This window comes from Chroicocephalus ridibundus, chromosome 3 (assembly GCF_963924245.1).
Source record: "Chroicocephalus ridibundus chromosome 3, bChrRid1.1, whole genome shotgun sequence".
In the NCBI taxonomy this organism is placed as follows: domain Eukaryota; kingdom Metazoa; phylum Chordata; class Aves; order Charadriiformes; family Laridae; genus Chroicocephalus; species Chroicocephalus ridibundus.
The window spans coordinates 41,002,301-41,030,013 of record NC_086286.1 but is presented as its reverse complement, the minus strand read 5'-3'; the positions used below and the strand labels follow the sequence as shown (position 1 = coordinate 41,030,013).

At 44.9% G+C, this 27,713-nt stretch overlaps 1 protein-coding gene across 1 annotated transcript; it reads left to right on the top strand.

Moving 5' to 3' along the window:
- Positions 1-4,355: 4,355 nt before the first annotated feature.
- On the top strand, positions 4,356-27,074 carry LOC134512950 (protein ELYS-like). The gene is made up of 27 exons (XM_063328880.1): positions 4,356-4,476; positions 5,196-5,449; positions 7,146-7,326; positions 8,121-8,328; positions 9,045-9,161; positions 10,129-10,213; positions 12,007-12,154; positions 12,805-12,937; positions 13,025-13,206; positions 13,588-13,649; positions 14,482-14,610; positions 16,354-16,444; positions 16,533-16,622; positions 16,785-16,925; positions 17,701-17,805; positions 19,368-19,461; positions 20,410-20,533; positions 20,655-20,711; positions 21,680-21,826; positions 21,918-22,105; positions 22,275-22,413; positions 23,675-23,822; positions 23,913-24,063; positions 25,029-25,133; positions 25,526-25,709; positions 25,964-26,161; positions 26,904-27,074. The coding sequence occupies exons 1-27, from the start codon at positions 4,356-4,358 to the stop codon at positions 27,072-27,074; spliced, it is 3,753 nt and encodes a 1,250-aa protein (XP_063184950.1).
- Positions 27,075-27,713: the final 639 nt, after the last annotated feature.

The following is a 27,713-nucleotide window of genomic DNA, read 5'->3' as shown; positions in this document are numbered from 1 at the left end:
TTTTTCCTGAGAATTCTGGGTCTCTCTCGTGTGCGTGACTTAATTCAGCTTCTTTCCTTCCCTTTCTCTCCCGGCAATGCAGCACAGAGTTGAAACGTAGAGCGTACAGATGACCCCTGCTGCCAGGCGTTGGTTGTCTCTGCTTCCCGATGCCGGATCCCAGCGACAGTGCCACACAGAGCTATTCCTTCCTGCCCAGGAGCAGTTTGCTTCCCGGCCACTTCCCCAGTCCCTCGTCTCCTTCTGCAAGAGGAGGTTCCCTCTCTCCTCCTGGCCTTTCTGGGGCTCAGAACTGAAAACGGCCCTCTTTGCAGTCCTTCCAGACAGGCTTTCGCTGGGACTCCAGCACTAATTATTCCTTCTTATTCCAGCTCCCCTGAAAAGAGCTCAGGCACTTAGATGTCTGCTGTCCCAACGCGGTTCATGGCTCAGTGACCGCGTGGCTGCAGCTGCCTGGCTACGAGGAGATACCAGGAGCAGAAGATTGAACGTTTCCCGCACCAGTTCAGTCCTGCAAAGAGCTGAATTGCTTTCACGTGCCGATGAACGCAGCCCCCTTGTTGTGTCTGAATTAGGACTCCATCTGACCCGGAGATGAGGCCCATGTGAACCAAGACCCCCAGAAGCCTTGTCTGGGGTGGGCGCTCCCTGACAGCGGCTGCTCTCCCCTTACTGCCTGCTGGCCAGCTCGTGCTCTGCTCTATTAAGGCATCTTAGCAGCACCGCTGCATTTCTGCCTGGCGATACAGGAGTAGTACTTAATATCTGTGACTTGGGATTTTTTTTCAAAGGTGTTCTGTTTGGTTTTTTTCTCCACAGACACATTGCTTTTAAAAACTTGAGAAGAAAAGAAGACAGCTCTGCCTTTGAGAAATGGTCCCTGTCCTCATGTGCAGCACTGGCGTGGGCACATCCAGTTGCTCAGAGTCAGTTCCCTTATCAAGTGCTGATCAAGACAAAAGCCCAAACCCAGTGTAAGTAAGGCTATTGCAGGCAGGAGGGAGAAGAGTTTCTGCTGGCTGGGAATGAGTGGCGGATCCGGAGCACACAGGCCACGTGGGAGTCCCGTCCGGAGGAAGCCTGGAAGGAGTGGGAGCACCAGCACATTGCTGTGGCCCAGGCGAGTTTCCCAGTAACGGGCATTGCGGCCAGATCCATGAACCTCTGGTCTTCTGAGTCTGATGTTTTCCCCTTTTTGTCATCTTTAAGATTTGTTACTCACGCCCCTCTCTGCCCTTCCTTAATAAACCGTGACTCCAGGTCTGGAACTTCTGCCAATAGAAAGGAAGCGTGGCGTCAGTCTTTCAGATCTAATAATTGCTTCCTGATCATGTTTGATAAAATGATGGGGGTTTGATAAAAATTAGGGACTTAATTCTGTCGGGAATGCTGAGCCCTGTGTGGGGTGTATGGCTAACCGGGGTCGTTCAGGTGCTCCCTCTGGATGGTTGTATCGGTCTTGGCTGGCAGCTGGCACAGGCGTTTGGGCACACAGTACCGTACCCTGTTCTGCTGAGGACAGCTTCTTGTTCACCTGCTGCATCAACTGGTTTTCCTGCATTGATCTGCCTGGGGTTTGCTTTGTTAAGACAGTGAAACGAACATAATCAGGCTTCTGTTAATTTTGTGCCTTCTACCTAGGAAGCTGTCGGATACAGTTTTAGAGAACTAATGGTGACAAGGCTTTGCTGGTGTGGTATTGCTTGACTTGTGTGGTGGAGAGAAGCCTTAAATTGGCAGGAGAGAGTCACCAACAAGCCGGGCCTGTTGCACGTGTTGCAAATGCATTTGCAGTTGGGCTTGTCAGGTTGCTCTTTGTCAAAGTATGTTTCAGAATGAGATACACAAAAGCCGCCTGGACACGGTCCTGGGCAGCCTGCTGTAGGTGACCCTGCCTGAGCAGGGGGGCTGGACCAGAGGACCTCCAGTGATTCTGGAAGGCCTTTCTCTTCATTGTGATGCTGGGATTCTGGAATTCGTGCTGGGATTCTGGAATTCGTGCTGGGAGAGGCGAGCGGTGTGGTGTGCTGGGAGTGCCTTGCTCACCACTGTCTCCCTGTGCTGGGAAGGCTGCGTGTATGTTCTGTCCTGAGACACTCAGCGCCTACGTCTGTCTGTCCAGGTGCACCGAGCAAGGTAAAAAAGAGCGTAAGGTCAGAAGTGCCTTTGGGAACTGCTGCGAGCTTCGCCACGGTAGACGGGGACTGCAACTCTTGAACGGAAGTATAGTCGTGTTGGGGAATAACCGCAGGAGGTAGCTGGGTAAAGTGGCTCCAGCGTCAAGTTCTGATCTGTGTTGGTTTTGTTTGTTTTTTCATGGAGAGGGATGTCAAATCTATGGTCTGCATCAGACACAGGGTCTTCGCTGTTGGGGGCTGTTGGGGTAGAGAGCTGAAATGCTTTCCTCGTCTCACCTTCTGCTGTAGCTTTGTGCTTGTGGAGCATCTGCACAAACTCGGCAAGACAATCTGTAGGCTGCACTTGAGTGAAATAAGGCCGATTGTAGGATTCTGGTACAGACCGTCTCTGTCACGCTGGTGGCTTTTTAGACTACAGCTTAGGGCTTGGATGAAATGTAGGGTTTTTGCCTAAACCGCCGGGAGCGGGGAGGCTTTCTGCCTAAGCGGGAAAGACCTGACCCGGTGGTACTCCCTAAATCACCTGCTCACTCACTCGCTAAATCCTCTTTCTGCAGGAGTAAAATCCGGCAAAGTGCAAATTCACTGAACCTGACGACTACGAGAGTGCAGAAAGTGACTTTTCCATCTGCTGCTCCTCCAGTGCTTGTGAGTTGCTTCCTGTTTCTCTGGGGAAAATGTCATGGAACCAGTCACTAACAACAATTCAAAAATTGGTATAACTTTTATAAATTATTGTAATTCTGTAGTTGTCCCCTTGAGCTGTTTTTCAACAAAGTGGCAGCTGTTTTTCTCAAAAGAACTCAGTTTTTCCTCCATTTCTTCTTCTTCTTTGGCTTCTTCTTCCCACTCTTTGTCCCGTTTCCTTAGAAAATGTCGTCTGAACAGCGTCACACAATGCTGTCCGTTCTCTGATCGCCAAGTAACCCTTCCCTGAAATCACTTTAGCTTCCACCTCTGGCGGAATGAAAGAACGACGCCTGTCAGCTGCAGCCTTTCCCAGAGAGCTAGGGAGTCTCTCCGTGCAAGAGGGAGTTAAAAGTTGCCTTAAAAGATGCCTGACTGTGTCCTGGGTGGTGTCCTTTCTAAAAGTGAAGGGGTTTTTAGCCCTCTCTGCAAACTGAGTGTGCCGTTTCACCCGGGTATGAGCTAGCAGCCCGGGCTGACTGCCACAAAAAGGAGATGGACAAATTCCCTCTCCTTCTTCCCGATGCGTGGTCCTGCCTCCTTCCTTGTGCCACCTCTTATGCTTGCTGGTTGTCTCTGCAAGGCAGTTGAGCTCTCGAAGCTGGTGGAACACCACCTGCTTTTCTGGGTGAGTTTCCTGCCTGCTCAGGGAGTGAACTTGGCTCCTAAAGTGCTCTAAGGCACTGTTAAGGCAGTGCGAGGTGAGCCACAGGAGTACGGTAGTAGAACAAAGGAGCAGATGGAGAGATGGGAGGCGGCGGCAAGTCCTCTCTTTTGGTGGCAGGGAAGTCAGCATGTTTTGTGAAACCATCTCTTCAGCTGCGGCTGGCCATATTTTTAGCTTTTTCGTCAGTAAGCCCATTGCATTGTTGGCCCTTGAAACGGATTTTCAGGTACTACCGTCAGTCAAAACTGACGTCCCTGAACCCTGACTTGGCTGAATGTGATTCTGCTTGAACGTGTAATTTCTCCATGTTTATTCTTCTTGGAGCTTTTTAATGCAAAAATCTATCCTCAGCCTGTGACTCGTGGTACGCTCCTTTCTTTGGAAATAGTTTGGAAGTCATAAGTACCTAAGGTGAAGACCAATGGTAATTTTGGCTGCTAGAAGACAACTGACAATAAGTAACAAAGGGTAAAGTACGAAATCAAGGGAAAGGACAAATGGAAAGTTGTACCTGTTACTGAGAAGCTTTTTAAAATCTGATTTTTCTCAGCTCCCATCTTCCGAACCTGTGTGAGTAGACTTGAACTCAGTGTATTGGGCTTTTTCCTGTTATTTCTCTGTGGATACGTCTGGGTCGCTTTTTGTTGGTGATCTCACAGGCATCAGAAAAGCAAAGGATTCTCCTTTTGCTCTGCTGGGAGAGCAAAAAGTCTCCCGAGTGCCATTATTTGCAAGGAAAAGAGCTAGAGGTGATGTCTAGGGGATTTTTCACTGCATACTGATGAAACTTCTGTCACTCTCAAGAATAGTTCTGGCTGACGTGAGTCTAGTTGTGCAATTTTTTCCTGTATTTACAGCGAAGAATGCAAGAGCTAACAGCTGAGGTAACGAGCAGTCTGCTGCAGTTTCCAGAGGTGACTCTTCAGGCACTTGGGGAAGATGAGGGAACCCTCGGCTCTGTGCTGTGCGGGAGGTTTTCTGGAGGTGAGCATTTTCCTTTAAATTTGGTCTCGGTATAAAGCTGTTCTTGCCTGGAGGCTACCTGAAGCCTCAGGTCATCGTATCAGCTGCGTCAGGTTGGTGCTGTTAAGAGGCATCCTGTTGAGAGAGAGAGAACAAAAAGGGTGCTTCAGCGATGACAAATGCTAATATTAAAACGTGAGTATAGTTAAACTTTGAAGTGGACTTTCCAGGTGATGTGACAGTAGAGCTGGGTGCCTATCTGGAGGTCTAGGCTTCTGTTAAGACCAGGTAGAATCTATCTACCTGAGTGTAAATGCAGGAATTGAGCTCATACTTCCTTTGGGCTGGCAGTAGTTCAGTGAAACAAAATGCCTTCGATTCTTCCTCTACGCTCTAAGACTTGTATTCCCATATGCGTTTAGATCATTTCTAGCAAAACCAAGGCGAATATGGTATAAAGGCTGTCGATCAGGACCTTGTCATCTTTATCGCAAACAACCCAGATTCTTCGGTGCGGGAATGACAAGTACAAATGCAAAATAACAAGGTGGTTAATTTTAGGAGGGATTGCTTGGGGATTTCAACGGGTGATTTTGAATCATTGACTAGAATGAGGTAGGTCGGTCTTCCTCTGCTAGGTACGTTTATTGAAGGAAAGGGGCAGGCACTGTGATTTTTTTTCAGCTGTTTTCAGTCTTCCGTTGGACATTTGCTTCAGTCCTCTTTCTTTTCTCTCACAGGGAGAAACGGCCTGGCGTGGTTGGCACGTGGTCCTCACCTTGAGGTGGTGAACTGTGTGACAGGAGAGCGGCTCTCTGCGTACCGTTTCAGTGGAGTCAATGAACAGCCTCCCACTGTTCGCGTGGTGAAGGAGTTTTCCTGGGAGAAGAGAACTGGACTGCTGGTTGGGTTGGAAGACGCAGAGGGAAGTGTTCTCTGTCTGTACGACCTTGGACTCTCAAGAGTGGTTAAAGCAGTTGTTCTTCCCGGGAGGGTAGGTACTTTTTAATTGGAGAAACGAAGCTTTGATGTTGTTAGGTGCTGCGTAGGCCTGTTTTAGGACAAGCTTTGGAGCGTCTCTTTGTAGGAGGTATTTTTTCTATCGCGCGTTAACATCCTGTCACTTGAGAGTATCCAGTCAAGACGGTGTTGCTGTAAAATCTTGGGCTTAATGTGCCATTATTGTTGGAGTTTACTGAGAGTAAAACAAGTTTTCTGGTTTTATTGTAGAGCACAGAGTTACCTGATTCTCTCCTTCCGCAAAAAGGCATTGAAAAGCACCTTTGTTTGGCCCTAATTGCTTGATTTCCATCAGAAATACCGTCTTTAAAATGGCTCAGAATTCCATAGTTGTGCTGTAAATGACTTCGACACATTGCCTTGAATCTCAGCCTAGCAAGCAGGCTGAGGAGAACACATTTTTCTGTTGACTTAGGAGAGGAAAAAAGAGCCTCTAGTGAGTTATCTGACAGATTGTTGGGAGGTCACCTTTCAGCCTGCAGTCCTTGAATCTCTGCTCTCTGACTAGTGTGTTTGTGTAGATGGGACACACTGGTGTAATGTTGCTGATGTTTTCTGTCTTCTGTAACCCAGAAACTCGAATGATGTGTGTCCCCTAGCCTCTTATCTTAATGTAAACAAGAATCGGTGGCAGTCAATAGAACATCAAGATTCATTTTTATCATCTTAGAATCTGCAACAACTAACTAACTAACTTCTTAGCCAGCTTTCCATCAGCTGCTTTGGTTTGACTTGCTAGAATACAGGTGGAGTTTTGTTTGTTTGTAATGCTACAGTGTGATGACTAGTAGTAAGCATTCGTGTTGGGGTCACTGAGAGAGAGAAATACGTGCAGCTTTAGCGCAGGAGTCTTTGTGTGCTCGTGTCTCTGCTCTAGCAGTCAGTGTTGTCCTGGGATGTGCTGCAACGTGTGCTGAAAGGTCTGTCTTCGCCTTGTGAGACAGTTGCGTGCAGACTGCTGGGCACGTGAGAGAGCAGTGTGCGCTTCCTCCTTTAGGTGGAGTCACCTTTTTATCTGAGAAGCTGCTGCTTTAGGCTGGCTTTTAACATTTTTCTCAACATTCGTGAAAGCGCTGGTGTGCATTTAAAGCTTCTTTTCCTTTATGTGGTTGTTACTTTTCTTCTAAATGCGGACTAGTGTGAATTTTACTAAGCTGGTCTCTCCCTTCAACGCTTTCTAAATACGTTTCGCTCCCATGGAAATGGTGTGTCTCCCATGCAACTTGGCCGCTGCCTCGTCTGACTCTCGAGCCCTGATTTATCCTAACGCCCGTTTGTCAAAGAAGGCATAGACTGTATCGCGGTGCTGGTGGGCTGTGAGCGGTGGGAGACCTCGATGTAGTTGTGTTTGTCTGTCTTAAGCCCCTTGAATACGATAAAGTTTCTTGCGTATAACTGATTTTCTGTGTTTTCCTCCAGTTAATTACTGCGAAGTAGGAAATGGAAATTGCTAAGCTGTACTAATAGAATGCCCCATGTAAGTTGAAGTTAAGTCACTTACCCGCAGGAAATCTAGTAAATGGAAGGCAGTAACAGGTTTTTGTACGGGGCTTTTTTGTCTTTGTCTCTTTTCTTGATCTAATTGCAAACAATGCTTTGATGCTCCTGTATTTACTTTTTCTATTGAGCTTGTCAAAGAGCTCAAATAGTAACTTGTAGTTTTCCTGTAGGTAACCGCTATAGAACCCATAGCGAATCACGGAGGACCCAGCGTGAGCACTCAGCACCTCCATCAGAGTCTGCGATGGCTCTTTGGGGTGGCAGCAGTGGCTACAGATGCTGGCCATCTGCTTCTGGTTGACCTTAGTTTGGATGATTGCTCCTGCACTCAGAATGATATCGAAGCATTGGGTAAGCCTGCAGTTTTTCCACGTGAATTTAAACGCAAGAAAACTTCTGTCTTCTAACGAAACAGTATGCATCCCACTTTGAAGACCCTTGTGTCAGACATTTCTGACGACTGGTTACAGGTGGCAGTTTGACATCGTATAGTCCTGACCTGATTAAACCTGGGAGTGTCTGACTGCTCCTCGCAGTGTTGTAAATGCCCCCTCCCACCAAGATCCCTGTGCCACTATGATTCTTGCCAGAGAGGTGTAGGAATTTTGCCACGTGAGCCGGTGCGGCCGCCTGGTAGGAAGTTGTGTTGGAGGAGCCCTGTTTCCCGGGAATGCTCTTCTGCTTGTGTTAATTGACTTGGGGCAAATTTTGGGCTTGTTTTTTAAAATAAACCCCACTTACCAACACGCATGCATTTGGATGAATGAAATCTCGAATAGGTGTACTCAGATTGCATACACCGTTTTGGCTATTACAACAGCAGCTTCAGCAATTGGTGCCACTTCAAACACGAGGTGCCACTTCAAATTTCATCACGAGGCCCAAACTCCTGCTTTTCAGAGTCCAGGAAGAATTTGGTTACGTTTTTACCTAGCTTTCAAATGTGAGTGAGAATACTTGTCTGATCCGAGAGTTCTTATGTTCTTCAAAGACATACATAATGGAAATGGCAAAAAAAAGTGTTGCATAAATGGCTATTTTGCCTGGCACGGTAGCATTAGATGATAGGGGTTGTCACATCAGTGCCTAAAATGCAGCCTAAATGGCATAACGTATTCATTTATTGCTTGGTTTTGTGTGTGTAGATCTAGAAGTTGTCACTAAAAATCCTGCTGAAGTTGCACAAAGAAGAGAAACTGTGACCAGCGAAGGGAGACATCTCTGTTTTCAACTACAAAATGCTTCCGGAACAGCAGTATCAGCCCTGTGCTACATAAGCAGAAGCAACCAGCTCGTTGTGGGTTTCTCGGATGGCTACCTGTCGCTCTGGAATATGAAAACTTTGAAGAGAGAGTAAGTAGGCCTTTACACTTGGCCATGCCTGGAGGTGCGGGGCTCTCGATTTGTTGCTTAAGGAAGTATGTGGATGTAAAGAGAACTTTTTCAGGGACTGACATGAGTATGAGTATAATCTTGGCACGTTCAGAAATCCTCTTCTGACATAACTTTTCAGTCATACCTGGATCAAGTGGTCCACCTTCTCCCCAGTGGACTAGGATTGTTTTCCTTATTGTGCCTGTGGATTGAGGAACTGTGGAAAGCATGCTTCCTGGGGTTTTCAGAACCGGTTACTGCAACTGGGGCATCCATTGAAAGGCTGAAGTATGTCAGTGATGTGATTTTGGTGCCGATATTCTCTAAAGTGTCCAGGGTGAAACTAGTGAGACATGAAAACTCAATAGCTGACCTGTGCCTTAAAAATGTATTCTTTCCTGCATGTCAGCTTTGGCCGAAAGAGCAATCTCACCTGAAATATTTGGCTAACTTCTGGTTGGGATTCACTTCAGCAGATCTGCACTGACTCCCCAGAAGCTGTTGGATGCATAAATAGACAGTGGAGGAATAATTAGGTGGCAAGAGTAGAGTGTGGAGGTACAAGTAAGGTTCAGAAGTCAGGAAGAACAATGCTTGACGTAGTCCACGAAACGAGAAACTACCTGTGTTTGGGCCACTAGGCTCACCTTTTGTTTTCTTTTTCGTGTTGCTTTTTTTTCCCCCTAAACCTGTAGGCACCACGCTCAGCTTGAAGGAGGGAGGATTCCTGTCTATGCTGTCACTTTTCAAGAGCCTGAGAATGATCCTCGCAATTGTTGCTACTTGTGGGCTGTTCAGTCTACGCAGGAAAGGTGAATAAAAACTTTAACTATCAGCCACTGAATTAATTCTTTTTTTTTTTTAAGGATATTTGTTCCCATACAGTTGAACATGTGTATTTGTTGTGTGTCTGCGATTCTTTCCGGTACGGAAGGTGTTAAACTTAGAATGCAATTTTTACAGGATTTACCAGACGTGAAGAGGGACCTACTAGTTCCTGCCTTCTGTCGGAAGGCACAGCAACAGTGGCCATATTCTTCTGCTCGCATTCTCAAATGGTTTGCTTTTGTTCCTCGATGACCGCTTCATCATTTGTTTGATAGTCACACCGTGGTATTAAAATACCACTAGGAGCAGTTGAGGCTGCAGATCTAGAACACCAGACGTGCCCACACAACAGCCTGCCGCCCCTAAAGGCGGCGGTGACAGTATTGCCGATGGCCTTGTGCCAGCGTCAGCAGTCTGTGGAGCCTTGGTGAGCCAGTGCAGCTCCCCGGGCAGAAAACGATTCAGCAGAAAAGCCAATGGGTTCCTGCTGTTCTGCTGAATCAAATCGGACTTGGAAGGGTGCAGAGTGTGCAAGAGGGGGAGGGGAACTTTGGTGGTAAGGGAAGGGCAGAGAGATCTCTCTGTCTGCATCAGCAAGCGATTCCATCAGCTCAGCTGTTGGTAGAGTGTCAGTCTTTTAAAATTTGACTTCAAAGCAGTTTTGATGGAGAACTCTTCATTGTGAAGATCTATTTCCAACAATTCTTAGTCCATACAACATATTACAGCTTTCCAATTGTACGGTTGGCTTTTGCCCCTGAAGCTGTTAGTGTCAAAACGCCCTCCTTCATGTTTCAGTGGCTAAATGTGGCCGATGATCATGTTTTGGGAAGAGGTGGTGTTCTTTTCAGCAGGAGCATGCTATTAAGAAAACGTCTAGGTCTACTAACACGACGATGAGGACTATAAAGCAGCTTTGTAACCAAATCTCATAATTTATCCCTTTTTCAGTGAAGGTGATGTGGTGAGTTTACACCTGCAGCAGTTAGCGTTTGGTGACAGAAAACGCGTGGCCTCAGGACAAGTCATGTATGAGGTAAGAGGTGCATGCGTGGGAAAAGCAGACAATAGTAATTTTCTCTAAGGGAGTATCAGTTGAGTTACAGGGGTGAGATTTACCATCAAACTTCAGAGCTGGCTGAAAAAATAATCATGTTTTGCTGAGTCTTCTTGGGCACGGCCTTTGTCCATACCTTTTGGAAAGAAGGCGTACCATTTTATACTGCAGTGTCGTGTGTTCCAGCTAGATCCATCTGCAAAGAGCCCGTATAAATGAAATTCCTGAAGAGGACGCGGCTTTTGCAAATAAAATTATTCTGAAATACCAAACGAATGGCATGTAGGAAGAGAAGATTGGGCCTTGAATCGCTTGGTTTAACCAAGCTTCGGACTTGAATAAGCTTCTGTCTCTCTCCCTTTCTTAAAATACAGTCATACTCTAGTCTTTGCTGATCTTCAGTTTTATATTCTTGGTTTCCCTTAGAGCTTTGTCAGCCGGACTTCTCACATGAAATGCACCTACAGTGTCTCTTCAGTGTTGATCCTGACACTTAGTAGCTGTAAAGATAACTCGTTCTTCTTTTTGGCTGGGTGACCTATTCAATCTACTCTTAAAGCCAGGAAAATATGTAATTTGGTCAGAAGAGTGTACCTAAATGTTAGATCTGGCTCCAAGGAGGATGCGTTTAAAATACAGATGTGAGGTATCATTGTATCTCAGATAGCTAACAGAGACAAGGCGCATCTGTTAGATGTGTAATTCCATTCAGTTGTACGCCTGGAAGTCTTCCAAAATCTTTTTGAGGGGACAGTAATCTTAGTTCAGAGCAAGTCTTTCCTCCTGATTTGGTACTTTCTCTTGCATATTCTCAATAGCTATGGAACGAAACAGGGGTGACTCTTGTATCGTGGTACTCTGGTTTTTGTAGGGACTGTGCCTTTTGATTTTTTTGGATTAATTTAGATTTTGAGTGTTTTGCTTATGTGTAGGAAAGGTGCTTCCTCATTTGGCACTGTTGCTTTTGCATAGATAGAGGTTAGGTGTTTGGAAAAGGTGGTGTTTCTTTAAAATGCATTATCTATCACGGTGACCAAGTAGAAGGATCTTCCAGGGATTCATCGCGTGCTGGATGCTATCTCTTTATCTTTGTTGATGTGCGGGACCTGTGCTCCACAGCGGATACTTTTAGTCTCAGAACACTTCCTTGTAGTCACAGATTGGTTAGTACTACATGACTGTCTGCCTGCATGGCTGTCTGAGTCAAGTTTCTTGTCCATCTTCAGGGGTAGAAAATTTAAGTGTCTCCCGTTTGCTAGGCCAAGTTTGAGTAAAGAAGGAGGAATCTACTGTTGATCCTTGTTCATTGGATAGAGTTCATAGGAGCTCAAAAGACTTTTTCAATACAGCAGTGCTTTTTGTTCCAGGAATTAGGTTTGAGGCTATGAAGCAGTGCCTCTTTGACTGTGTGTCATGGTAAGAGTCACAAATAGGACTTATGGAACATGTGGTACTGTGTTTTTCTATATGCGTGTCAAACTCTCGTCTCCATTGCCTTCAAGGCTGGTTTAAGTCTGCTTAAGTAATTAAACAGAAAGGTATGTTTAAGTAATGCTTCCAAAGACCTTTTTTGTACTGTCGCAGCAGTTGCTAAATCTGGTGCATCAAATCACGATCGTAGAGCGCATCTTTACCCTCGTTCCGCACAATGCTTGCGGATGGGCAGAGTATACACTCTCTACTTTGATATCAGAGTTTGACCAGTGTATGTATGTAATGTATGTTTTTATCTTAGAATGACCTTTGCTCTCTTCTCTGATTTTTTCCCCCAGGGTTTGGAATACCGTGGCGAAAAGTTCAGTGTAGATCTCACGGGTGGAGTCTTTCCCTTGAGAGGCCAGATGAGTACTAAATTAATCAGCTGCCAGACTGTCGAAAAATTCCGCAGCGACGTTGACGGAAAGGATAGCGTAAATGAAGGTTTGTTCTGATGTCCGTGTTTGGTGATTTTAAAAGAAGTGCTTTTGGAACCTAAGCAACGAATGCTGTTCTGTCCCCACAGTCTGAAAGTCTTGCCTATCTGCATAGACTAGATTGTTGGGATTATTTACGAAGAAAAAATGGATGCTTAAGTTATGTGGGACTTCTTTAAGGGAAAAAGTGGGTTTTATTTTATGCTTGCTGACATGCTATCGCGATGTATGGTGGGGCCGTTTGTATGATGATGGTCAGTCGTTTTACTCCTCCAGCTGCCATCTTTGAACAAGAAGTTCAAACTCTCCATTGCTTAGGAATGTTACCAGAATTTTTTCCCTTCTTCAAACTGATGTCCGCATCTGCATCCAGATGGTAGCCCGTCACAAGTGCTGTTCCCCAGGGCACTGCACTGGGGCCACTTCTCTTTAGTATCTTGAACAGTGATCTGGACGAGGGGACAAGAAAAAGGGGCAGTGTGACTGAAACCTATCACAGAGATGTTTGCTATTCCGTAATTACTGTAATCACTCTTAGGAAGTGTTGTGTTTCACGAGTGACAGAAGAGAATGAAGCCAAAATAGAAAGTGGTGTTTTAAAACTATCGGATCTATCGTATTTTCTACAAGTCAGAAACAACGTCTTGTCTTTTACAGTCACGTCTCCTGACACCAGTGTCTCAGTCTTCAGTTGGCAAGTGAATACGTACGGTCAGGGAAAACCATCTACTTACCTGGGTGTATTTGACATTAATCGCTGGTATTCTGCTCAAATGCCAGATTCGCTAAGGTAGATTTTTCTTCAGTAGTTTTCCATATGCCTGCCAATAATTCATTTGAATGTCGGCATTTAGCTTACGCGCTTGTTTTCTTTAAGGCCGGAAGAATTCCCTCATGAGTGCCCCTATTTTGCACTGTGGTCGCTGGATACCGTAGTGAGCGTGACTTCTCCGAAGCTCCTTTTGGATATTCTGGTCCATGAGCGGAGTCTAAGTCGGGGAGTTCCTCCTTCTTATCCACCACCTGAGCGGTTTTTTCATCCAGGCAACTATAACTTTGGTAGGTATTTCACTGCTTTTGAGAGTGATAAGCTTAAAATGAGGTCAAATGCCATTCATTGGTTCTCTTGTTCAGTCATTGTTTGTCATTCAAAACCCAACCCAAACCAAAAAAACACCCAGTCCCCCCCAAACCCAACTCTGATCACGTTGTACTGACAAGGTATTTACTATTGTGGAACATATCTGACAGCCGGCTGAGTTTTGGTGCTTTTGTAATGTAGCCGGTGAAGTGGTGCTGGTTATAGCCTGAAATGACTGTGAACTGAAGCTCAAAGCACTCAGTTATATGTTTCTAGATACCGGTGTGTAAAAAATGTAAAGTGGTCATGCCATAACTGTGAGAGTACGGAAGGTTGTCAAACGTTCCCTGTTTCTGCAGATGGTACGTGCTTGCTGACCTCCGGAGTCGTTCACATGACTTGCACCGGCTTCCAGAAGGAGGTGATCTTTTACTGTATCTTTATTGCGAGTGGCAGGAGATGTAGCTTTTCTAAGTTTTCTCTTGCACTGCTTTCCGTGTTAGGGACCGTTTCATGCTCATCCTGCCCGTCCACACGCATAGTTGCAATTGTATCCTGTCGCCAGTTGTATGCAAATGGTAATGTTTTAGGTCCCCTCTTGGGACTGTACAACTGCCGTTGTCTCCTCTTGAGGCACGATCGGGGATTGAATGTCTAGAAAGGAATGCAACGTTGCTCCAGGAGCAAGAACAAAACCACTGTAGAAGGCGGGGAAAGGTGTTACTTCTTTATTGCCCCTCAGTCGAACTGCCTGCATAGTCTTGAGTTAGAGTTTTGATCCCCAATTCTCTTGAAAAAGGAGGGAATGGAGAAAATGAAAAATGACATAACTGTTTGAGGAGTGAAAATTTTGTTTTCTCCCAAACTCGGCCAAATTATAACTTCTGAGCCACGGCACAGATTGTGACAGATAATTTTGAGTGAAGTTTCAGCTCACTAAATGTTTCCAACATGAATCGGCTTCCATACGAATAGGCATAGAAAGGATCTTCCAAAGCGTGAAGTTGCATGTTAGCTTAGCTTACATAGAATGTATTTTGTGTCAGTGTTGAGGGAAAGAGCAAGGCCTGTGTATAGACAGAGAAGGTAGAAAAGACTTAATTACGCAGATTGCTAACCTAAAGCATCTTAGTGGTTCAGGCTGTCTGACGGTGTCAGTGAACATTTAGATTCTTCCTTTTAGAGGTTATCCAGAAGCGTAGTGACGGAATAACAATGCTGTCTTAATCTGTCGTTTTCGATCGATGTTTCAGACCTTGAATTTTTTGAAGAAATCTGGCCCTTCAATATGGGAAGCCATTCAGGAGAGCTACAATAGGTGTCTTGTAGCTGGCTTGCTGTCTCCAAGACCAGTTGATGTCCAGCCATCCAGTTTGAGTCAGGTGAGTGCCTATGAGGGAATCAAGGGGGAAATACATCCATCTGGTCTGACAGGGCTGGAGGGGCTACAAGACACGATACTCCAATTTGAAATACAGGCGTGACCTGAGCTAGCAGAAGTAACCGTATCCTTAGATCCAAAGTAGTGACTTTGACTGGGAACAGCCCTAAGAGATCTGTCTTTAGAGACCCCTCTCTTAATTCGGTGCCACACACAGATGCGCACAAGGAAGCGTGCAGTCAGTGCTGGTCATGCCCAACATAACGCATGTGTCCCCCAGAGTAACCCCCATCCCTGTCAGTTTCTCAAAGCAGTGGTTCAGTGCAGTAGCCGACGATGGGGGCGTCTCCCTGGGATGCGAGCTCTTGCAGACGTCGGCTTGCTGCACTGTCACTGTACGTGATCATTTGCTTCCAAGGAAGTGGGCTGTGGTAAAGGATTACTGCTGTCAGCTCTCCCTGGCAATTTCTTCACGGCTTGCCCTCGTTTTCCCTTCATCGGTAGGCTTTTCTGCATCCTCTCCGGGCGGATCTTCACCTCTGTAGCCTCTGCCTTGTGCTGCAGTAGCCCAATTTGCTGCTCTGAGACTGCCCTCTTGCAGCTGCAACACCTTAATCACCTTTATCTCATGACACTCGCTACCTTCTATGTGCTTTATGCCACCACAGTGACTTCACTCCCCCTGCCATAGGTTTTCCATTTGCAATGCACCAACCTTTCCCTGGAGCGATCAGCAGGAAGGGGAGAGCAGCCTTCCCACTGCCCTCCTCTTCCTGTCTCCTGCATTCGTCACCACATTTGTGGACGTGTGTTAGGACATGAACGCTTCTGCACAGTGTGGTAGCTCAAAGACATTTCTTGGCAAGCTGGCCAATGGTGTGTTTCCTTGTCTGAAACCAGTTTTCAGAAAAAGATGGCAATATCACATGTGTGTTCTACATGTGTAGAAGTCGCTTTGAATGTCATGATTTTGCCTAGAGGGGAAAGATACTTTTGAATGTGTTTAAAAAAACCCAACCAACCAACCAAATCCCATCCCAAAAACCAAAGTAAAAACTTATGAAGGGTCCTCTCACCTGAGAGAAGTACGAGAACACCAGCTGAGATAAGCTACTACTTAATATCGCGCGTCTGTGCATACCCGTGATTTATCCTTGTAAGGATTACCACTACACTATAATACAGTATTTGAAGAGCCTAACATTTAAAACATTAGGATGTAAATGTTTTGCTTCTTTTCTGTCACGTTACAAAATTCCAACGTACTGTTTTGGGTGTCAGAACTGCTTCATGTCTTCATGGTCTAGAAAGCTGCTTGGCCGTAGCTTCACTGTTTCCATGCAAACGTTGCACAGTTGTGTTTGTCCTGTCCCCTTCCTGCGTTCCTGATGGCAAACTTATCTGCACAGATGTGTAACGCGTATTAGCAGAGGATGTTTCTGGACGTAGTAAGCTGGAACTCAGTACGTGAAGACTGTAATGCAGAGGCATGTGAAGAAAGATTAGAATTAGGCTGCAGTAAGTTGAAATGTCAGAGGAGAAGTGTGTTAATGTGTTCCTCAGAGCAGTGAGCAGTCCAGCCTGTGGCTGGAATTAAGAGAAAGGACGTGGCATTCCTGGCCTGTGTCCTGATTGACTTTGTGATGTCTGAATGAGTATACAGTTAGAAAGAAACATTTACTGTTGATGGTTCACATGGTGCAAGTAGGTAAGGTTCTCATTTGAGTTTGTCTGTTACGTTTAGGAGGAGCAGCTGGAAGCAGTATTGTCAGCTGCTGTCCAGACAGGTTCTGTGGGACTTCTGACTGGATGCATTAAACATTGGATATCTGAAGGTAATACTTGGAACGTTGTTTTTTTACGTGGTACCTCTTTGAGTTGGAGCCTGTTGATTCATTTCTTTTTTGTTCTCTTTGTTTAAAGAGCAGCCAAGGTCTGCTGGTAATTTACGGTTTGTTCTTGAGTGGACATGGAACCAAGTGATCTCTACAAAGGAAGAATTTGACCAAATCTGTGAGTACTAGTGTAGTCATTCTGCAAACCTAAAGTCGTTCTTTCTGATTGAGCTTCCTCAGTAATACGCCGCTATAGGATATTGCACGCGGTCCTTGAAGTGCGCCTTGAAACTCTGGAATTGCTCTGTCGGCTAACGATTTAATATTTATTCTTGAAAAGGTGTTCCGCTGTTTGATGGCTCTTGCAACTTCATTGACCCCCAGACATTACGGTCTCTCCAGCGCTGCCAGTTGCTTTTGAGCAACCTTAGCACGGTCTTAAACTGTTTTCTCACAGAAGCACAAGAGCTTACTGAAAAAGGTTTGTAGTAGTGCTACAAAATCTTTGGTATGTTTTATTAAGATTTGGAATTGTGGCAACATGGGCTTTTGTTGTTTTTGAGGATTGGAAGACAGTCACATTTAGCTGGGAGAAGGGGCTTAAAGCTGAGCGCTTGGGACCACCACAAAACACGCATGGAGTTCAGGGCAACAGTTTATGGTGGAGCTCATGCAAGGGGGTGGGGGAGGCTACATCCAGAGAGAAGCTTTGTAGGCAACTGGGCTGAAATTACAGCAACCGAATGTGGTATTGCTGAAAATTATTCCTTTGAGTTCTTAGCTAGCAAGTTCTAGTTGCATGCAGACACCGTGTTGCAAATTGCTAAACAATACGAAGGAAGCGTAAACGAGTAACATGCAAAGTAAGTTACTTGAGTTTCTACAGCTTTTTCTCTTAGAAATGGTTCTTGGCCTATTGAGAAAAGAAAAGAATATCCCTTTGCTATCAGAAGAATCTCTGCTACGTGAGAAACAGATGTCTTATTCCTGCGTGCATTTAGTAGTTCAGGCTTTGGGGTTTTGTTTTTTATTTTTTATTTTAGCCTTTAGTGAGTTTAGTTCTTTATAGGGGTTGCTTTTTGTTTTGGTGGTGATAGTGGTTTTTTTCTTCAAATAAGAAAGCGATACAGCATGAAAAACGCAAAGAGAAAGATTTCTAATGTGCTATTTTTATACTTTTGGTTTAGTAGGATGAAGGGAGTTTTGTGAAAATGAACAGAATTGCATAACGCTAATCATCTCCTGCCTTTTTTCAGGTTTTGCAGACGTGACAAATAAGCAAGCGGTAACCGGCCTCATTTCTTTGTATGCACGAGTGGTCATCTGGTTCTGTCGATCCGGTCTCCTTCCAGAGGGTTTAGGTAAGCGTGACCTGTCATACGTTTGTAGCAAGGCGACCATCCAGTGAGTGACTCCCACGAACGCATGCTTAGCCATGTTTTTGTAACGGTTTCGTCAGGAAGAAGTCGTGCTGGTTCATAGAATCATAGAATCATAGAATTGCTGAGGTTGGAAGGGACCTTTAAGATCATCAAGTCCAACCTTTAACCTACCCTGACAAAAGCCACTTCTAAACCATGTCCCTCAGTGCCCCATCTGCCCTTTTTTTAAACACCTCCAGGGATGGTGAATCCACCACCTCCCTGGGCAGCCTATTCCAATGTTTAATAACCCTCTTAGTGAAAAAATGTTTCCTAATATCCAATCTAAACCTCCCCTAACATAACTTGAACCCGTTTCCTCTTGTCCTATCACTTGTCACCAGGGAGAAGAGGTCAGCCCCCGTCTCTCTACAACCGCCTTTCAGGTAGTTGTAGAGCGTGATAAGGTCTCCCCTCAGCCTCCTCTTTTCCAGGCTAAACAACCCCAGCTCCCTCAGTCGTTCTTCATAAGGTTTGTCCTCCAGGCCCCTCACCAGCTTTGTAGCCTTTCTCTGGACACACTCCAACACCTCAATGTCCCTCTTGTAGCGAGGGGCCCAAAACTGAACGCAGTACTCGAGGTGGGGCCTCAACCAGTGCCGAGTACAGGGGGATGATCACTTCCCTAGTCCGGCTCACCACACTATTCCTGATACAGGCTAGGATGCTGTTGGCCTTCTTGGCCACCTGGGCGCACTGCTGGCTCATATTCAGCCGGCTGTCAACCAACACCCCCAGGTCCTTTTCTGCCGAGCTGCTTTCGAGCCACTCTGCCCCAGTCCTGTAGCGCTGCATGGGGTTGTTGTGACCCAAGTGCAGGACCCGGCAGTCCCAAGTGCAGTGCCTTCAGTGGCAGGGTGTGCTGAAGTTCTGTGGCTGAAGTTGAGATTTTGCTGGGTTGTCAAGTACACAGCGTAGAATGAGGCAGGCAGTTTCTTTCCTGGGTGGATTTTAGGAATAGCAATGGACCCCTGATGTCAAGGCACTGCTTGTGTCCACAGCTTGAACTACTTGAGATTTTAAACAAAGTACTATTAAACAACAAGTACCGGAATGCTTGTTTTTAGAGTGAGAGCATTACCTGCATGTTTTGAACTTTCTATCAGTTGCTTGAGGAGAAATTACACCTTGGAAATCCTTCTTTAGTTGGATGGATTAGAAATTCCATTGCCAGCCTTAATTGTCTCACAGATGCTCACGCGGCTCGTTTAGAAACCATTCCCTTTGAGAACTGGGTGTTTTTTTTTATAGTGAACTTCAGCTTACCCTACATGTTGTGAATGCTGCGTGAACTGTAACCTTGAAACGGCACTTGGGGCAAGAAGGAATTGAGTCTTGTCTCTTAGAGTTCTTTTAGCAAAGGCAGAAAGAGGATTGGCTTCTTTCAGAGTTGGAGGCTTCTTGATGCTTAGCTTGTACGATCTTCTGTCTCTTTAGGCAAAAATTTTCGTTTACAAGTGTGATATGACTGCTTTAACTTGCTTCTACTTTGTTGCCTGTAGATGACGATACGCGTTTGTCAAGACCTTTCTACAATTATCCTCTGATTGAGAGCTACTATACTGGTCAGCGACAGAAACTTGAGCGTTTATCAAGGTAAGAGCTAGAGGAAGACTCTAGAACACTTCCACGGCAAATTCAGAAGTGGAAGGGAATGGCTTTTATCTCAACAGTTGCATGGGCTATGCGTAATGCCGCTGCCAGCAATACTCTTGACTTCAGTGACACGTGTGTTCTGTTGAACAGAGAGGTTACTTTCCTGTGTTAAAACGGTGCTATCTACCTCTGCTTAGTACCACTGGTTGGTATCATCATTTTTCGGGAGTCTACTTTATTCATTGGCTAATGTGTATAATTTCTGACTACTGAAAAAGGCCATGTGATTAGGACAGGATCAGTCACCTCCAGTTCAGCAAAGCAGGGTGTTGACAGAACAATTGTTTTGGAAGCAGAAGAAAGCGTGTTTTTTAACAAACAATCATCTCCGTCCTTGACTGGTAATAGAGGGTCATAACTGTATTGGCCTAAGTCCCCTTCTCCCAAGTACGTGGTGTGATTTCGTAAGATGGTTGGAGTTACATGGAGTTGGCACGCCTCGCACTCTGCTGGCTGTCGGATAGAAGTCACTTGCTAACGTCAGCTCTCTTTCCTGGACTAGCTGCCTAGCACATAGGCGGCATGCCTTGGATTAGCCGATAATAGGTTTTTCTTTGGAAATTGTACTGAAAACTGAATAAAGAGCTGACCAAGCTTCGGCGATGGCACTGTGACCAAGAGGCTGCAAGGTGAGTTAAGGTGGAAGCTGCAGGGTAGGAGGTATTGACTTCAAAGTTCATCTTCCTTGGCTTACTTCTCAAGTAACTTACATACAGGCTCGTGTGTTCCTTCGAAGCGCAGAGCCTCTAGTGTCCTTTTTCTGCTTTGTGCCATCGGGAGATGAAAGGGCAGGGCTGCAGTCAGCAGAAGACTGGAGGAAAGCCGTTACACCGGGAGGCTGGAATTAGTGTTTAACTCTGTCCAAATCCTTGCTACCTTTTGTTCCAGAGGAAAATGGGACTCGGACTGCTTGATGGTTGATGGAATGGTTTCCCAGTTAGGAGACCAAGTGGAGAAGCTGTGGCGGAGAGATGCAGGAGGAACTGGGAAATACCCGCCTGCCAGTTTGCATGTGAGTGTCCTGTTCACTGAGAACAACAACAAACGGCCGCCCTCCTCACCAAACCCCACCCAAAAGCCAATGATTTAGGGAAGACAGGCGTTTTTTCAGAACTTTTAATTTTTCATTTCAGGCACTGCTGGATCTCTATTTGCTAGAAAGCATTGAAGAAAACTGCAAACACGCAATTGTATCCTTTCTAGTTATTTTTATTACACCTCCAGGGGATGCACATAAATGTTCTTCAGTGTTGGTCGCCGACCTGTTTCATGACATTTTTTCATTTATGCTTCAAAGACGATGCAAGGGAAAACATTTAGTTTAGCGTTAAGTTGTAGACAGAAGCGCTGTTTTATTTCTTTGTACTGTGGATTTTTGATGACTTTTTTCTTAAACGTTTTGTTGCAAAAGACTTCTCCGATAGGGAGAAAACAGTTTTAGTAATAAGGGTTGAAGATATAAAATGTCCTTAGTTTTTCTCCAAATTTAAACACCGTTTAAAATTTTCTAAAACACCCATGATGGGTTATAAAACAATTTCTGTTTCAGAGCAAAAGGATTTCTAAGAGTGGTTTCCCAGTACCGGATTTTTGCTGAAATCACGGGTTTTCCAGCGCAGCTCACAGTGCTTGCTTTGGTTCCGTTGAAAGTGCAGGCACACGGAATAAGCAACAGGGAGAAGAGAAAAGTCATGGGGCAGAAACTTAATTTTTAAGCTGCTGAAATACACAGCCTTGCTTTTGCTGTTTGTTGCCTAACCCGCGAGGGGAGCCTAGAGAGCAAGGGGCTTAGAAACGCTTATAGCCCAGAGCTGTCTTGTTAGATGATGTCCCTAAAAACGGACGTCAGAAAGAGAAAATGACGCTACCAATGAGTGACCCGCATACTGGTTTAAATCCAGTTTTAAGCATTCGGAGCTGAGCTGTACTGTAAGGATGCCACAATTTACACTGTTTTATAGACGCTGGACATGAGGGAAAAACCCAACTGTGGAATTTATTTGCTGTAATAATTGAGCGTTGGATGCTCCAATGTTTTGAATGTATTTTCTGCTTCCTACCACTTTTATATTCTTACTTCATTATGTTTTTCTAAAGGTAATGTGATAAAGTTTTGGTCTTACAAACTGATTAGCCTTAATGAGATACCTGATGTCAGACAATTTACTTGCTGCTGGATATCAAGCGTTCCTTTCCGAGTGAGACAGAGACTTCAATCGACTCCTTTGCAACTGCCTTTGGCATGCCTTGGGGACTTGTTAAGCTTGTTGAAGGTTTTTGGCTTCTAGATCACAATGATTACGAAGTAAGTCTGGTAGAGTTGAGTTAGAGATACATGGCAGTACAAAGCTATAATCTAGAAAATGATTTTAAAACCCGATCTCTAACTTGTACAGAATTCACTGGCCCTGCTCTTTCATCCCGCTACAATCAAAACGGCGTCATGGCAGCACAAGAGAATTATTCAGTCCCTCCTGTGCCAAGGGGAGCATGGGCAAGCCCTCAGATACATCCAGCTGATGAGGCCACCCACGGCAAGCAGCGGGGAAGTGCAGCTTCTCCTCACTGTGTTGCTCTCCAATAGGTAAAGAAATACACCCCACCATTTTGTCACGCAAATCTTGTGAAAATGGAGAACAAAGAATAGAAATCATCATCCCCTAAGTTTCCTTTAAACTTTGAGTACAAGACTCTTGGGGCATCTCTTTGGTTATGCTATTAACATCCCTTTACGTCTGAAACATTAATTACAGGTGCATGGTGGAGGCTTGGGGTCTGTTGCACCAACATGCCGCTCAGGCAAACTTAGAAGACCTCTTAAAACACATGTACGAAATGTGCCGGGAGATGGGCCTGATGGAAGACTTGCTGAAGCTGCCTTTCACAGACACCGAACAAGTAAGTGGGAGCAAGGAAAAATGTTCATCGTCTCTTTGAAAAGAGAAAAGGCAGAGCCATAACAGATTTTTGGAATGAATTTTTTTTTCTCATAGGAGTGTTTGGAGAAGTTTTTAAGGACCAGCGCTGGTGTTCAGAATCTTGCTTTGTTTTTTTCATACCAGTCTTTGAAACACTCGGAACAAGTTTCTACACCTTTGGTTACAGCTGAAGCTAAATGTTGACCAAAATATGTCACTACTCCAAAGCTACTCTATGAAGCTATACATTAAATGTTACACACCACTGTTGACCCCACTGAGAACAGTTTGTTTGCATCTGAGGAATAAACATGTATCTTTCCCATCAGCCAATCTTACCATTCCGTGATTGAGATACGTATGTTATGCGTGGCTTAGATTACTGGAAGTTGTTTGTGTCACTCCTTCCTGTGGGATGACGAGTAGGTTGTATGTCATCGCTTGTGTCTTGCACGCAACTGTATTCTTCTAGCTGAGAGCAGGCTAGATGCCAATCCACAGGTTAAATTTCTGTGGGTTTTCTTTGTTTTTTTAATTTCTGCGAGTTTCAGTGTGCTCTCCAATTCCACAACTTTCATTTCACGGCTTTTATGACAAAAATTCTTGTCTAACCTCTATTTCTCAAAATAGCCAGATTACATTTTGTGTTACATGAACTTGTGTTCTGGATTTGTGACGCGTTTGCTGTTTTCTGGAATCATAGTTTTCCAGTGACTCAAACTTCTAAGGTGGTTTTGGAAGTCATAGGTCCTGCATTTGAAAACTGTCATGCGGCCAGGTGGTGTGCGTAGGTCGCTTTTTCTTGCTTGTTTTAATCTTCACATCATGTTGTCCAGGGTAATTTCCAGTTGTCCCGTATATTCAGGGCACTGGCGTTTCAGGAAGAACAAGGGAAAGCCTGCTATGTAGTAAGTCGTTTGCAAATTGCAGGTGATATCAGAAAATTGCAGGTGATAACAGGCGTATCAGAAGAAGGTTCTGCAGAGTGCCAGCATTGTTTTAACTTCAAGTTGTAGGCTCTGTTGCTATTCCAGTCTTCCTTCCACTTTGCTAAAAGTACCAGGTGAAATCGGTGTGTGCGGATGGGTAGAACTTGCCGCTGTTCTGTGCAGTGGAGGTATTTTCCCACACCCGTAGAGGAAATCTGCTCACTAATGCGAAATAGCACGGAGAGGTCTGTGCAAGGAACTTCTTGTAATTAATTAAAGTTTTGCTTTATGCTTTTCCTTCATCAGAATGATCATGATCCTCGCTTGAGAGAGAGGGCAGTTGCCCGAAATTCTGCATTACCCCAATATGGCAAGATCCTTCCACGAATTCAAAGGAAGCTGGCCGTAGAGAGAGCCAAGCCTTACCATTTGCCTGCGTCGGTCGTAAGAGAAGGTAACTTTTAGGGGGGGAAATATGGTGGAGAACTAACCACCCACCTCTTTGATGGCAGCAGGCTGATATTTTTCCCCTCTTGCTTTCCAGTCTCAAGACCAACGCCATTATCCACAGTAACAAACCCAGCTAATGCAGGACATTTGTGTACTAGAGAAAATTTCCTCAGTGCTGTATTGTGCAAAACTGGAGAAGTCTGGGAAGGAAATGAGCAGGAAACCGGTTTCTCACGTGTTGATAGGTAAGCAGCCCTTTAACAAAGTTTAGTCTTGATCTACGTGTTATAAAGGTCACCTGACTCCGTACCGTTGTCTTGAGGTTATGTGGTCTTTTGTCCTTACTCGCCTGCCTGCAGTGAGGTAGTGGGGCCTCCTTCACTGGAGGTACCCAAAAGGCGCCTGGATGCCGACCTTTGCAGCCTGCTCCAGGAGAAAGTTCTCTCAAGTGTGCAAGCTTCTGTTAGGTGTTACTAACTGGTTTTGCTAGTTCTCAATAAAAATCGTCCTGTATTTTTTGTACTATCCATTGAAACACTAGGAATAAGTTTCTACACCTTTGCTTACAGCTGAAGCTAAATGTTGAACAAAATATGGCACTACTCCAAAGCTACTCTATGAAGCTATTCAATGTTACACACCATTGACGACCCCACTTAAAACAGTTTCTTTGCAACTGAGCAATAAATACACGTCTTCTTACTCAGACAGCCTTACCATTCAGTTGCTCAGATACGTTATGTTGTGTGCCAGAAGGAAGGTGCACCTGACTAAAGCCTTGTTTGGCTTTTTGCACATTCAACATATTACATTTAAGAATCAATACTTCATAAGTACTGTGTGGAGAGACAGTTTTTCTGCTATGGTAATCTCATTTATGCAAATACATATATGTTTACATTCTGGGAAGTGTGTTTACAGGCTTTTAGGTAGCTGAAACTAAGACTATGATTACCATCAAGGTATGGGCGTACAGATACTGATAGACTTGATTGTGGGATCAAATAGTCCTGTTTTACCACCTCCTGCCCAGTGTCTGCTTTGTTTCTGCCCTTTTTGCTTAAAATTTGGCAGAGTTATAAAGAGCAGGAAGGAGGCTCGTAGTTGTCAGATGACTTTCCTACGAGTGGCGTGGTCAAATGAACTTGAGTTCCGGTACGTGTGGACTTCAGGGGAATGACAGTCAGTTACATTTTCCTTTTAATTCTAGACCTCGAGCTACAGGACCACCAGCCATAACACATCCTCTCCCTGGTGCAGAGTGGCGCGATGCATTTGTTGGGACGCCAGTTACGAAATCTTCATGGAAGCGTTCCAGCTATAGTACATCCACAGAATGAATGCTTCCAAAAGGCCAACTTAGGGACACGACTAAGTGGAGAATTGGAAGTGGTCCCAGCGCAGAAATGTAGATACATTTTCTTCTGGCATGGGACTTACATGCCTCGTGCAGCTTGAAATGGGATTACTCTTGCCTCAGAGGCAGTGATTTGGGAAATTAAGTGTGAAATGTAGAGAAGTAATTACAAAAAGGAAATGCCTGTAACTTCTTCCTGGGCCTGATACATCACCTGAACAGCTGAGGGCTTACCCATATTTCTTGTTGATTGAATGTTTTTGTGCTGTGTCATGTCAGATTTCTCGAACGCAGCATGATCTTGCCCCCATTGATTTATCTGTTTTCCTCTTTTAAATCGTGTCTCTTAACAGGTTGCCTGATTTGATGGTCCATCCCGTTCCTTCATGTTCTGCAGCACAGTCACCATGCAGAGCTTCCACTTCGTTCATGCCATCCAGCCCACCGAGATCAAATATGCATGGTTCCATCTCACAAAATAATTTTTCAGGAGGCTCAGAGCTGAATTTACTTACCACTCCTCCTGTGGTTAAGGTTTGTATTAAAAAAACCAACGCAACACACCAGTGACAACCAACCAAACCAAAAGCTTGTAGACATAAAAAGCACGGGGCTTTTTTATCGTTAAGGTTTTCGTACCTTTGGAAAAAGAGCAGTGCAGGGGCTAAACATCCTCTCTGCTGGTACAAACTCGGTTTGTAATTTAAACTCTTACTGTTGACAAGGGAAGCCTTCTGTTTTGAACATTTAATGGGTTTTAAATTAAGTGCTTTTATTTCTTTTCCTAGAGAGCTAAAGTTTTGGCCACATCTGCTTCTGGTGTTCCTGGGTTTACTCCTCGGTCTATTCTCAGATCCAACCTTCGCACCACTCCCCTAGCTACTCCCTCCGCGTCTCCGGGACGATCGGTCACTCCTCCTTTACGAGCAAAGAAACCTAGAGTATCATTCAGGGAGGAGAACTCGAACGCAGAATGGACTGTTGGGGTAAGTTGGGCTGCAGTGAGTGATTTTTTTTCCAGTTAAAGTCTTTATAGACTGTGTTTGGATTTGGATTTTTATAGAGTTTGCCTGCCTCCTTAAATTGAGAACTGGAATTGCAAATCAGAATGGCAGACTTGAATTTGGCCCAACACTGTAGAGAAGATGGTTCTAGACTTGGGAAACTTAGGGCAAACTGCTTACTGCTTTCTTGTTCATAGATTTGTAAGTGTAAAAGGAAAGCTTATGCAGACTGGTATTTCTTGGATTTAGTTTTGAAGCATGGCGCGTTGCTATAATATGATGCTTTAGCAACTTTTGACAAAGCAGGAGGCAAGAAAATGAGCAGGTTCTATGGAGACTGGAAGCTGCTGTTGAGGGGCTTCTTCCTTCTGCCGGTGTTGGCTAGCTCTACAACTTAGAGGGCTGGGAAAAGATCTTTACACGTGGATTAAATTATCTTGACCATCTGAGTCCCTGGAAATACGTAACAGATAACTGCTTTTGTTCGCACCATAAAAACACGAGGTGGAGCTATTTAGAATGTGCTGTGTTGTCTCAGGCAATCCAAGCGGCTCCTTAGAGTGCAGGGTTGAGCTGTCGGATGTGAGAGCTGGCCAGTTTGACAAAGTGTTGCCGACTGGAACTTTCAGCTTTTCTCTCATCGTTGCCTTTTACCCTGTTAGATGGTAAATGGAGCACGCGATGGCGTACACTGAACACTCTCTTCTCTGTCCCTTAAACGCAGAAGCTGTCGTGTGTAGCAGAGAGTACACTGTATGTTTCTAACGTCACACCCAGCAGTGATCTGAAAGGAAAAGCAGCATTTCACTGTCCTTGGTTTCATCTGGGTCAGTTTGAAGCCGGTCTCTTTGGTAATGACTATTGCATGAACAGGCTTTTTTTTAACTTTCGGTGATTGAAGATAGTGTGGTTAATAAGTGTTGCTTTGCCTTCAAGAAAAGGCACAGTGGCTTTCCTTAAATGTACTGGGTGTGTTATCTGTTGATTTCTGAATTTCAGCTTTTAGGTTGGTGTGAGAGTTTGAGATGGAAGGTTTGTTTTTGTGGAGGGAAACTGTAACGCTTTCGGCAATACCTTTATCATGACTTGTTCAAGAAAGAAACATTCATCTGTGTTCTGTAGAAGCGTAAGAACTTGTGAATAAGTAATGTTTTTCTTGCCTTAACGTAGGAGCTTCCGACCAAAGAGGAAGAGGATGCCGAATATACAGAGTCTGTGGGAAAGCAAAAATTGAAGAGAGGTAGAACTGCAAAATCAAAAATGAAGAAAGCAAGCAAGTACGAAAAGCTTTTTGAACGCTTACTTGCATTCCTTTATTTTGGTAGCGATTCAGCTTTTGGCCACCTCACTTGCTCTTCCTCCCTTGGCGGTACAGTTCTGCTCTGACTTTGCGAGCCTGTCCAGCTTGCTGGTCTCCTGGGCACCGTTTTCCCCACTTCACGGTTCAGTTTTCTATTGGAACCAGAAGAGGGAGGGGCTAGGAAAGGCCAAGTGGGTGCTACTCTTTGCAATGATGGCGTGCTCTCCTGTCATT